The sequence below is a fragment of the Panthera leo genome, chromosome D3 (genome assembly GCF_018350215.1).
Source record: "Panthera leo isolate Ple1 chromosome D3, P.leo_Ple1_pat1.1, whole genome shotgun sequence".
Taxonomy (NCBI): Eukaryota; Metazoa; Chordata; class Mammalia; order Carnivora; family Felidae; genus Panthera; species Panthera leo.
The window spans coordinates 69,935,825-69,948,586 of record NC_056690.1 but is presented as its reverse complement, the minus strand read 5'-3'; the positions used below and the strand labels follow the sequence as shown (position 1 = coordinate 69,948,586).

General features: G+C 39.4%; 1 protein-coding gene across 1 annotated transcript in view; it reads left to right on the top strand.

Moving 5' to 3' along the window:
* Positions 1–12,762, top strand: part of CFAP53 (cilia and flagella associated protein 53) — a 36,481-nt gene that overhangs the window by 10,336 nt on the left and 13,383 nt on the right. The window contains exon 4 of the mRNA XM_042911617.1: positions 9,752–10,055. Coding sequence (XP_042767551.1) covers positions 9,752–10,055 — 304 coding nt within the window. The remainder of the gene's footprint in view (positions 1–9,751; positions 10,056–12,762) is intronic.

Here is a 12,762-nt window from a genome sequence, read left to right as displayed (position 1 = left end):
AGATTTTTTATTCCACTTGATCAAATCTGGTGTTGATGCCCTCTCTTGCATTTTTCATTTCATCCATTGTGTTCTTTAGCTCCAGAATTTCTGTTTGGTTCTTTTTTATGATTTCTGTCTCTGTTGAAACTCTCATTTTGTTCATGTGTTGTTTTCCTGATTTTGTTGAATTGTCTGTGTTGTCTTGTAGCTCACCGAGCTTTAAAACAATTATTTTGAATTTTTTGTCTTTAGGATTGCTTACCGGAAAATTATTGTGTTCCTTTGATGGTGTCATTTTTTCTTGGTTTTTTTGTGTGTTCCTTGAAGTCTCTTGTGGCTCTTTTCACATCTTGAAAACAGTTACCTCCTCCAGTCTTTACTGGATTGCTTCAGGATAAGTATACCTTCACAGGCTGGCCCAGCTAAGAATTCTGAGGCTTTCTCAGACCTTTTTACAGATGTGCCTACTCCATACTTTTTGTTCTTTCTTTTAGGGGAGAGGATTCTCTCAGTCCTGCAAAGCTAGGCCGGGTGCTGAGAGACTCCTGTTTGTTTTTCCTAGTATGGCACCCCAAAATGACTAAATTTGTGCATCTTCTCCCAATCCCACAGAATTGGGCTGACTTTCTGTACATGCCAGCTAGCCATCTGCAAAGGCCCACACTCAACATCCAGTGGAGCACAAGTAGGAAGCTGGCCACAGGGGGTATGCCATGGAGTATCCGGGGTGTTTGTGGCTCAGCTGGAGGGTCTGCAGGCAAGCTGTCCCCAGCAGTTCATGGGCAGGCTTCCTGATGGAGTCCATGTGGCAGTTAGGAGGCTCCACATCCCATGATGATTTCCAGACCCTGGTTGCTGTGCTCCTCGCCTCTTTCAAGCCCTTAGCCGTGCACCTCAGTATTTGGGGTGAGGCAAGAAAGAAATGGGCCACTTGGGGGAAGTCACATGCTCGCTCGTGTGTTTTCACTTTCCCCTGTAAGAGAAATCATGGACTGAGGGGTGTCTGTCTTGGCACTGAGTTCTGCTACCTTGGGGGAGAGGTGACAAGGATAAAATGAAGCTGTTCTTACTCTCTTCAATGTGATTATTACCAGATTTTTGTCTCTAGTGGTATGCCATAACTTCTCCGCCAGACTCCTGGACTCCCACAAAGGTACTCTCAGACTACCAAAATTGATGGTTTTTAAGGGGATAACAGTAGAAAATTGCTATTCGACCACATTGCTCATGTCCACTTATGCAGGTACTGAGTTGGTGTAAGTACTGTGCTCTAACATTCTGTTCTTGTCTCCCAATTAGAATGGAAGTACCAAGTGAGATTCTGTTACTGAATTTTAGATATTAATCTCAGACATGCTATTGGCAGAAAGTTCCTGTCCCAGGAAGTCTTTGGTAGAGTTGAGTTTTTCCCCCTAGTGCTGTAGTCTCTACCTGTGCAGAATGTGTGCTTGGTTCCCTGTTCTTTATTGTTTACTTGACTGGCCTCTTGGTCCTTGAAGTCTTAACCTTAACTTTTGATCCACTTCCTGACCCAGACTCACAGTGACTCTCAGTTTTCAGATCTCTGGTCTTCACTATGCGCACTCTAATCCTGTGGTTGTCTTCATCAGCCCTTTTTGTTTTGCTTTTTCCCTTTTGGGAATACCCTGAATTTATACTCTCATTTCAGACCAATACTCTAGTTACAGAGGGAAAATTTGAATGGAACTACCTGAGATGATTTATATCATGAAGAGCTTGACGAAGGCTTTTAATTTCACAAAGTGTGAGAGATTCCTTCCTTCTAAAGCAAAGGTATACTAAAAAGCCTCAATGTGTTGTATTCCTTCTTAGATCTACAACTCTTAGAGCAAGAGCACATTTACATATTTATAATTTCATTATATGTGTAATTCCTCAGTTATATTTTCAGTGGCTCTAATAATGCCTTCTAAGAGTGCGCATCAAGAATTACCATTATGTATCTCAGGATGGTGTGTTCATTTTGCCCCCTTTTTTTCATTCATGTCTCTTAATATAGTGATGATCACATGATGTGACCCATGGAATGCCCCCAATTATCCACTTTATCAGTCTCTTAATTTTGGAGTAACTGATTAAGACTTTTATCTTCAGAAGGGATTTTTAAAGTTCAAGTATCACCTGGCAATGCTTAAAACATAGCCATTATCATTCAGTAATTAAATAATTATTTCTGGGCCCCTACTTTGTGCCAGGTTCTGGGATTGAATAATAGACTGATTGGCTTCACACAAAAACAAATGTCACTTAGGCTATCAGGTCACCAAATGTGAGTGGGACAGCTTGTGTATCATGTTACTCTGGATTCGGGAACAGAGTAATGTAACAAAGTAACAAAACGAAGTTAATGTAAACCCCGAATTAAAGTCTAGCACAATTCAGAAGGAATGTAAGAGTTCATTTTTCACAGCATGCAGAATTGGAGCCAATGAGAAATCCAAAGGTCAACAGGTGTGAGAAAACAGCAAAACCAGGCATGCAGAGAGATCAAAACATGGTTTCAGAGGCAAGGCTTTTTCCATCTCCTCTCTCTCTGCCATGAAGTTGCTGTTAATCATAGAGACTGCCCTAAATCCTCCTGGTAGAAGCCCAGAGGACAAGTAAGCTAATTCAGTGGGGAGTTCATACAGATCGCAGATACAGCTGTGCCAACAGAGTAAATTAAACTGCTCACACTGGAGGGAATGGCAAGTTCCAGGGCTTAGGGACCTGCTGGAGGAGGGCAGTGAAGAAAACCAGAGTGGTAGTAATGCATATGTCCAGAAGGGACTTGCTGCTTTCCTCATCTAGCATATAGGTAACTTGAGTTCCACAGGTATTAATTTTCTTGACTCTTCAAGCTTGTAGTAACCAAGACAGGATTAGACTTGGATTTTCTAGCCTGTGTAAAGTATAGCCTCACGCCTTGTCCTTGATAGGACTTGGACACTCCTACCGGCTTCTGGAGGGGAAGATGCAGGGAGAGACAAAGGGGACACTAGCAAATGAATTTCAGTGGATCATTCATATATTTTCCACTCCCTGGTGAATGCTTCTGAACACAGTAAGGACAATGAGGTTCAAAACTGATTTGGGCCGTTAAAATACCTATCAATTTGGTAACATCTTACAGATTTCATAGACAAATCTTGTATAACTAAGTATATAGCTTCACAGAGAAGTTGTACAACTTGCTAGTTAGATAAGTTGTTATCTTTTTGAAGAAACAGTTATATCCTACAGCTTTATAATTTATCTGAAAACAAATTGTTTATAGTGCTTTTAACATAATACTGCCAACTCTTTAATACAGAGCATCAAACATAGTGTTCATTCATTATGAGAGTGAAGGGTCAGGGTTAAATTTTGACCAAGGATGCTAAATCAGGCCCCATTATTGAAAATTTAAGTGGAGCTTTAACACATATATGGAGCAAGATGAAATTACTCCCCCTCCTCCACTGCTTTCTCCTCCGCCTCCTTTTTGTATTCCATTGTATGAATATGCCACAACGTATTTGTTCATTTTCCAGACAATGGGCATTTCGGTTATTTCCAGTTTGGGACTCTTAAGAATGAAGCTGCTATGAACATGCTTGTACATGTCTTTGGTGGACATGTGCATTCACAGGGACATGTGACCCATTTGATTGGGTCATTTTTAGTGTTCTTATTCTTCCAAACAGAGACATTATTTTCAGTAATAATTAAATGAATAATAATAAGATAGCCAGTGATTTCTCTCTTTTTTTTTTTTTAATTTTAAATTTCAAAATAATTATACATTTACAGAGGTGCCATGTACCCTTCTCCCGGTTTCTCCCAGTGGTTATATATTACATAACTATAGCCACAATATTAGGGAAATTAACAGTGGTGCAACATGTGTGCACAGTTCTGTCTCCTTTTATCACACGTGTAGGTCCATCTAACTCACCACCACAATCAAGATACAGACCTATTCCAGTGCCACAGAGATCTCCCTTGTGTGGTCACACCCACCCCTCTTACCCCCATCATTCTCGGCCTCGGGCAGCCACTAATCTCTTTTCTTTTTCCTTTCACCATTTCAAGAATGTTACATGCATGGAATCACACAATATTTGTTCTTTTGAGATTGGCTTGTTTTCATTCAACATGGTGCCTTTGTAAGGTCCATCCAAGTTGCTACACGTATCAGTGGTTTGTGCTTTGTGTTCCCTTGTACGGATATACTTAGGTTTGTGTAAACCATTCACTACTGAAGGACATTTTGATGGTTTCTACTTTTTAGCTATTATAAATGAATCTAATATGAACATTTGCATACAGATTTTTGTGTGACCATAAATTTTCATTTCTCCTGGATAGTTGTCCTGTGCTATTGCTGGATCTTTATATGTGTGTTTAGTTCTTAAAGAAACTGCCAAAGTGTTTTCCGGTGTGGTTGTACCATCTTATATTTGCACCAGTAATGTATAAAAGACCAAGTTTTTCCATGTTCTTGCCAAGATTTTTATACTGTCACTGTTAGAGGTATGCAGTGATATCTCATCATGGTCTTAATTGGCATTTCCCTAATGACTGGTGATGTTGAACAACTTTTTATGTGCTTATTTGGTATCTGTGTATCCTCTTTGGTAAATGTCTCTTCATGTCTTTGCCCATTTTCTAATTGGATTACCTATTAAGTTTTTAAAGTTTTTTATATATTCTAGATATGAGTCCTTTGCGTAGGATATGTGCTTTGGAAATATTTTTCTTCCTAGTCTGTAGTTTGTTTGTTTTTAATCCTCTTAACAGGGTCTTTCACAGAGAATTTTTAAATTTGATGCAATTCTGTTTATCAATATTTCTTTTATGGATCATGCTTTTGATGCATCATGAACTTTGTTTTTAAGTGTCCTATATTTATATACAGTTAGTGACTGGATCCCAGATTAAGGTAGGCATTTTTTGGTTTTGTTTTGTTTTGGAGTGTTTTTATTAAATGAATACACTAGGATGTATTGTCAGAACACTTGAGGATAGTCTTGCCTCTGTTAATTACTGATAGAGGTGGCAGAATGAAGTACCAAAGAACTCAAACTCCAGGGCCAGACTGCCAGGTCTTCAGTCCCAGTTCCACCACATATGAAATGTATGAACTTATCTAAGATGTTTAATTGCTCTGTGCCTCTATTTTATCTGTAAACTGGGGACAATAATAATAATTAAATTGCAATAATGTTCATTGCAACATTGGTTGCTATGAAGATTACAAGAGTTCATACATGTCGAGGGCTTAGAATAGTGCCTGGCAAATAATAAGCACTCCGTAACTGTTGCTTATATTACAACTATTGGCTATGTGGCTTGAAAGACCATAAGGTTTCCTGAGTTTCAATTACTTTAACTCTAAAATGGGGATATTACTTGCTGCTCTAAGTTATAAGACACATGTGAGGATAAAATAAGACTTTTTTCTTAATTTTATTTTTTTAAATTTACATCCAAATTAGTTAGCATACAGTGCAACAATGATTTCAGGAGTAGATTCCTTAATGCCCCTTACCCATTTAGCCCATCCCCCCTCCCACAACCCCTCCAGTAACCCTCTGTTTGTTCTCCATATTTAAGAGTCTCTTATGTTTTGTTCCCCTCCCTGTTTTTATATTATTTTTGTTTCTCTTCCCTTATGTTTATCTGTTTTGTCTCTTAAAGTCCTCATATGAGTGAAGGCATATGATATTTGTCTTTCTCTAATTTTGCTTAGCATAGTACCCTCCAGTTCCAGTCACATAGTTGCAAACGGCAAGATTTCATTCTTTTTGATTGCCGAGTAATACTCCATTGCATATGTCTACATCTTATCCATTCATCCATCGATGGACATTTGGGCTCTTTCCATACTTTGGCTATTGTTGATAGTGCTGCTATAAACATTGGGGTGCATATGTCCCTTCGAAACAGCACACCTGTACCCCTTGGATAAATGCCTAGTAGTGCAATTGCTGGGTCGCAGGGTAGTTCTGTTTTTAATTTTTTGAGGAACCTCCATATTGTTTTCCAGAGTGGCTGCACCAGCTTGCATCCCCACCAACAATGCCAAAGAGATCCTCTTTCTCCGCATCCTCACCAACATCTGTCGTTGCCTGAGTTGTTCATGTTAGCCATTCTGACAGGTGTAAGGTGGTATCTCATTGTGGTTTTGATTTGTATTTCCCTGATGATGAGTGATGTTGAGCATTTAGTCATGTGCCGGTTGGCCATCTGGATGTCTTCTTTGGAGAAGTGTCTATTCATGTCTTTTGCCCATTTCTTCACTGGATTATTTGGTTTTTAGGTGTTGAGTTTGATAAGTTATTTATAGATTTTGGATACTAACCCTTTATCTGATATGTCATTTGCAAATATCTTCTTCCATTCTGTCGATTGCCTTTTAGTTTTGCTGATTGTTTCCTTCACTGTGCAGAAGCTGTTTATTTTGATGAGGTCCCAGTAGTTCATTTTTGCTTTTGTTTCCCTTGCCTCCGGAGATGTGTTGAGTAAGAAATTGCTGCTAAAATAAGACTTTACTGTGAGAGTTGCCTGGGTGGCTCAGTCAGTTAAGTGTCCTACTTCTGCTGAGGTCGTGATCTCATGGTTCATGGGTTTGAGCCCCACGTTGGGCTCTGTGCTGACAGCTCAGAGCCTAGAACCTGCTTCAGATTCTGTGTCTCCCTCTCTCTCTGCCCCTCCCCTGATTACTCTCTGTCTCTGTATCTCTCTCAAAAATAAGTAAAATTTTAAAAATGTGTTTCAATCTGGCTTTCTGTATTTAAAAAAATAAGATTTTGGGGCACCTGGGTGGCTCAGTTGGTTGGGCGGCCAACTTCGGCTCAGGTCATGATCTCGTGGTCCGTGAGTTCAAGCCCCGCGTCGGGCTCTGTGCTGACAGCTCAGAGCCTGGAGCCTGTTTCAGATTCTGTGTCTCCCTCCTTCTCTGACCCTCCCCTGTTCATGCTCTCTCTCTCTCTCTCTGTCTCAAAAATAAATAAACGTTAAAAAAAAAATTAAAAGAAAAAAGAAAAAAATAAGATTTTACTGTGAAAGTACTATGTAAAGCACTGACAAACAAAAGGTTTTTCTCTTATCAATGATTATCATTAATATAGATATACTGTCTGTAGATAAAGGTGACCATCCCTGAATCAAGTGTTCTCAAGGTTAAGAGAATAGGTGAATCATTAGGATGTAGGGAAGAAATATTTGATGTGTTTTTTTTTTTTAATCTCATCTGTCCTTGGTTTTTTTACTTTTGCATATATTTAATAATTTATGTGATATAGTAACATAGTAATAATTGCATATGATTTATAAGTAATAATCCTGTTTGTAGGTACATAGAATTTTTTTACTGAAAGGGATACATAATCAAAAAAGTTTGAAGACATATTGATCTAAAGAAATACTTGATATGGGCATCTTCATACAGTGTTAATTTGTGATTTCTTGACAGCATACATCCTCAAATGCCTTACAATGTTTTTGTACTCTGATTTTATATTAAGGGAGGGAATTACCTTAAGGAAATGATCAGAGATAAGCAGAAAGAGCTACACTTAAGAATATTCATTATAGGGGCACCTGAGCGGCTCAGTAGGTTGAGCATCTGACTCTTGATTTCTGCTCAGGTTATTTTCTCACAGTTCATGAGATTGAACCCTGTGTTGGGATTTGCACTGACAGTGAGGGACCTGCTTGGGATTATCTCTCTCCGTGTCTCTCCCCACCTCCCCAGCTTGCGTGCTCTCTCTCTCTCTGTCTTCCAAAATAAATAAATAAACCTAAAAAAAAGAATATTCATTGCAACATTATAGTAAAAGTCAGAAGTAACCAATATGTTCATCAAATAAGGCAATGTTTAAATAAGCTGATATATTATAGGCTCCAGCCTCTATTCCACAGTTTAGTAAATTATAATAAAGTTTTGAGGTTAGGAATTACTTTTAAGAAGACTTCATGAAGAAACATTCCCAATATAGCGTTAGGTGAGAAAATTAAGATATAAGGAGATACCAATATAGGTATGTAGATATGCAGAATGACCCCAACTGTAGTAAAAATGCACATACACAAGACTGGAAAGAAATATGCTAACATGCTAAAACCAGTTGGGTTTGAGTAGTGGGATTAAGCATATTGTTAGTGTCTTCACACTTTTCTGTATTTTCCAGTTTTTCTGCATGTGTTAGTTGTGTAATTGGAAAGAGGTTTTCTTTTTAAGAAAAAAAATATCAAAAGTCATACTTGTTATTCTTAGGCTTCAGATTTTCATTAATTGAATAACTTTCCCGGAGTATAAGTCATAAGATTTGGAAGGACTTTAGTTAGTTGTCATGGCCAATTCTGATAGAATTTCACAAATGAATCCCAGATAGATGAGTTCATTTTTCAATGTTAAAATGTTTTGGTTTTTTTGATAATGTAACAATTTCAGCTTCTGGAATCTCTTTCAGCTTTTCATAGAATGTAGGTAACTGCTAGTTGTCACTATTTTGCTAATAAGTGCGACTGTATATATAATCAATTTAACCAAGAATTATTTATTGGACATTGGGTAGGTAGTATGGGGCATATATTCCTGAAATGTATTCCTGAGTCCCAGCCCTCACAGAGATTCCCCTTTAGTTAGGGAAATGGGTCTAGTCTTTATTAAATGTTGAATGATACTCGACAGGGTCAATTTCTGTGGTATTGACCACTCTTGTAATTTTAGATATCATTCTTTCTTTCAGCCTTAGCAACTAAAATTCTTCAAAGTTCTTTACTGAGCCCATTCTCAAATTTTAGCTTCTTGATGTTGAATTTGATGAAATCAGGAAGACTTGATGTTTATAAACATTGCCTTGAATCAGAGGTTCTCAAACTTGGTTGTATGCCAGAAGTTCCTGAGGAGCTCTGAAAAAATATAGATGCCTGGGTGCTACCCCCAGATATTCTGATTTAACTAATCTTTGAGTAGCAGGGGGAAGAAGTGGAGAGTAGAACTTTAAAGATACCTCTATGTAATTCTAAAGTGCAGGCAGTATTGAGTATCGCAGCCCTTAAATTAAAAATGGGCTCAATGAAGAACTTTTGAAGAAGTTTGAATTACCAAGAGTGAAAGAAAGGATGAGGTCTAAACACTTACTGAAAGAGCATTTCTTCTGGAATGGTGACAGAAGCCTGGGTATGAAAAGGCAGCATTTGCGCTATTTTCCCAGCTCTGGCAGAACCCCCTTCAGTGACATGTATCCTGCCAGGAAGCCAGGGGCATTGGGCCAACTTCACCATGACATGCTGACCCTTAGCTCTTTCTATGGCATGCAGGGTCTCTTCCTACCAAAACCTTAATCTATTTGTAACAGTGCAGGGATCCTTGCCTCGTCTGTTTCCTCTACGGTAGTAATAATAGTTACCATTTATTTAGCTTCTATTATTTACCAGATATTTTCATCCATTTTCTCTGATCCTTACCAGAACCTTGAAAAAGAGTTGTTTTACAGATAAAGAAACAGGCTCAGAGAGGTCTAGTTTTTGATCCAAGGTCACACAGAAATGTCAGCTCTCAGATTCAAAGCCTGCTCAGCCTGACTCCAATGCCTGTGTTTTGTCTATGACATCATGGTGCCTACGTCCCTGCTGCCCCTCACATGTCTCCTCGGCTCTGGTAGCCTACGTCTAGGTCTTTCATTTTTCTTACTCCAGTGTCTGTGCAGATGTGTGCCTAAATAGAGCCGTGTCTCATGGAAGGCTAACTTTTGCCTTTTTAAAATTCTCCTTTCAGGGAATGCTGCGAGGAACTCCGTGTTCACTTGTTTTGTGTCCATCAGAAGAAGGTGTGCGAGGAGCGGAAAGCACAGATAGCTTTTAATGAGGAACTGAAAAGACAGAAACTGGTGGAAGAGCAAATGTTCTCAAAGCTCTGGGAGGAAGACCGGTTAGCCAAAGAAAAGCGAGAAGCCCAAGAGGCAAGGAGGCAGAAAGAGCTGGTGGAGAACACACGCCTGGGGCTGAATGCCCAGATCACCAGCATCAAGGCGCAAAGGCGGGCCACGCAGCAGCTGAAGGAAGAGGAGGCGCGCTTTGTGGTGGGCCTTTTACAGTGCTTGTCACAGGATGATCTGCTCAGTGGGTGTAGGACATGGTTACATGCGGTTTGCCCAATGGCCTGGCTGCTTCACAGGGGCAGCAGACCATGGTTAGAGTCTGGGATTCCAAGGCCCAGTTAACAGTGCTGTCCCATTGCATAGGGCAAGTGACTTCACTACTGTGACTTGGGTTCTTTATCTAAAAAATGAGTCAGGAGCGCGTGGGTGGCTCAGTGGGTTAAGTGTCCAACTTCAGCTCAGATCATGATCTCATGGTTCATGAGTTCGAGCCCTGCATGGGGCTTGCTGCTGTCAGTGTAGAGCCTGCTTCTGATCCTCTGTCCTTTTCTCTCTGCCCCTTCCCTGCTAGTATACACATCTCTCTCAAATATAAACATTAAAAAATTAAAAATTAAAAAATTAAAAATGAGGCAAAAGACACTTGTCTTTGTTGTGAGGGTGAAATGTGAGAATCATGGGCAGTACCGTAGAGGGTAAGTGGCAGTTTGGCAACATTCCCCCATTCTTTGATATGGATAACTCCATAGGACTTCCGTGACCTAGGTAAAGCATTATACAACAGCTACAGAGGCTCCCTTCACCCCAGTCACCAAAATCAATAATTTCAGGTCACTGCCCCTACTATATAGAAACTAGAGGGGCGCCTGGGTGGCTCAATCAGTTGAGTGTCATACTTCGGCTCAGGTCATGATCTCATGGTCCATGAGTTTAGGCCCTGCGTGGGGCTCTGTGCTGACATCTCAGAGCCTGGAGCCTGCTTCGGATTCTGTATCTCCCTCTCTCTCTGCCCCTCCTGTGCTCATGTTCTGTCTGTCTCTCTCTCTCTCAAAAAGAAAAAAAAAAGAGAAAGGTGTCACTGGAAATGTATGAAAGCATTAAAAAAAGTAGCAATTTTATACGTATATAGAGCTTCTAGCAACTGATACTTTAATACCACCAAATTTAGGAAGAAGGTATATTTTCCTGGGAAATCCCAAGTTCTAAGATTTGGAACCATAGTAAATGTTAAAGGTAAGCTTTTTCAGAGACCCTGAAAACCTTCCCTGGGTTTGAAACTGTTTTCTCTTAGAGAGTTTAGTGGAAGATGCCTAAATATTTTAGCTTCTCTAAGAAAATTGAAACTGCTTCTGTTCTGAGATATCAACACATTAGGTATAGAAGGAGGTGTCTCAACATAATGACAATATATGACAAGCCCATAGCTAACATCATACTCAATGGTAAAAGGTTTTAAGCTTTTTCTATAAAATCAGAAAAAAAAACAAGGGTACCCATTGTCACCACTCCTGTGCAACATAGTACTGGAAGTCCTTACCAGAGCACTTAGGTAAGGAAGAGAATAAAAGTCATCAGAATTGGAAAGGAAGAAGTAAAATGGTCTCCATTGCAGATGGTAATATTTTATATAGAGAAAATTCTAAAGATTGTACCCCAAAACCATTAGATCTAATCAACAAATTCAGTAAAATTGCAGGATAAAAAATAAACATGCACAAAAAGTGCATTTGAAAGAACAAAACGGGAAATTAATATTGGTATAATACTTTCAATTAAAGTTATTCTTTATTTAAATATAGTAAAACCTTTGGATTTCACCAGTTTCTACATGCACTCTTGGGGGGAAGGGATATGGTTCTATGAAATTTTATCACATGTATAGATTTTGTAAGTACTACCAAAATCAAGATACAGAACTGTTCCACCATTCAAAGAAACTCTTTTATTTTTTTTTAAGTTTTATTCATTTATTTTGAGAGAGAGCGTGTGTACAGGTCGGGGGAAGAGCAGAGAGAGAGGGAAAGAGTTGGGGAGGGGGAAAGAGAGAGGGAGAGAATCCCAAGAAGGTTCCTGGCTGTCAGCACAGAGCCCAATGCAGGGTTCAAACTCACAAACCTCAAGATCATGACCTGAGCGAAAATCAAGAGTTGGATGCTTCACCAACTGAGCCACCCAGGTCCCCCTCAAAGAAACTCCTTTAAAGTTACTCCTGTATAGTCATAACCTCCCTCAATCCTAACTCCTGGCAGCCACTGATATATTCTTTATCATTATCATTTTGTAATTTCGAGAATGTTATATAAATTTCACCCCTTTTAATGTTTTATTGTAAACATTTTCAAATGCACAGAAGAGTACAATGAATCCCTCCTCTACCCATCTCCCTGTTTTAGCAGCTGTGTAATTTTGCCACATTGGTTTCTTCTACCTGCCCCCAGCCCCACTCCATTTTTACGTTTTAAAACATAAATACCAGGAGGGTCATTTCCCCCTTAAATACATGTCAAGTGTGCATCTCAACAAAGGACATTTCCTGACATGTGCCAATATCAGACCTAAAAAAGCTAACTGTGACTCCTTTTTATCATCTAAAATCAGCATCGAATTTCCATCATAGCCTAAATTATTTGATATTTAGAGAAGAATCCAAACATGGGTCTTATAGTCTCTTTAGAGGGAGTGACTGTTTCTTATTCAAGCCAGGGTGCATTTGAGATGGGAAGGATGCAATAAATTCATTACATCAGCACAATAGGTGTGTCATCAGAACCACCCCAGGGAAACCAAGACGTGGCCAACTGCTTTTAGATCTCTTAGTCTTGAACAGGTCTCTGCTGTCCCATCCCATCTCCCCCATGTCTCAGAGTCTGGGTTTGGCTGATTGCTTCCTCCTGGTGTAGTCAGACTT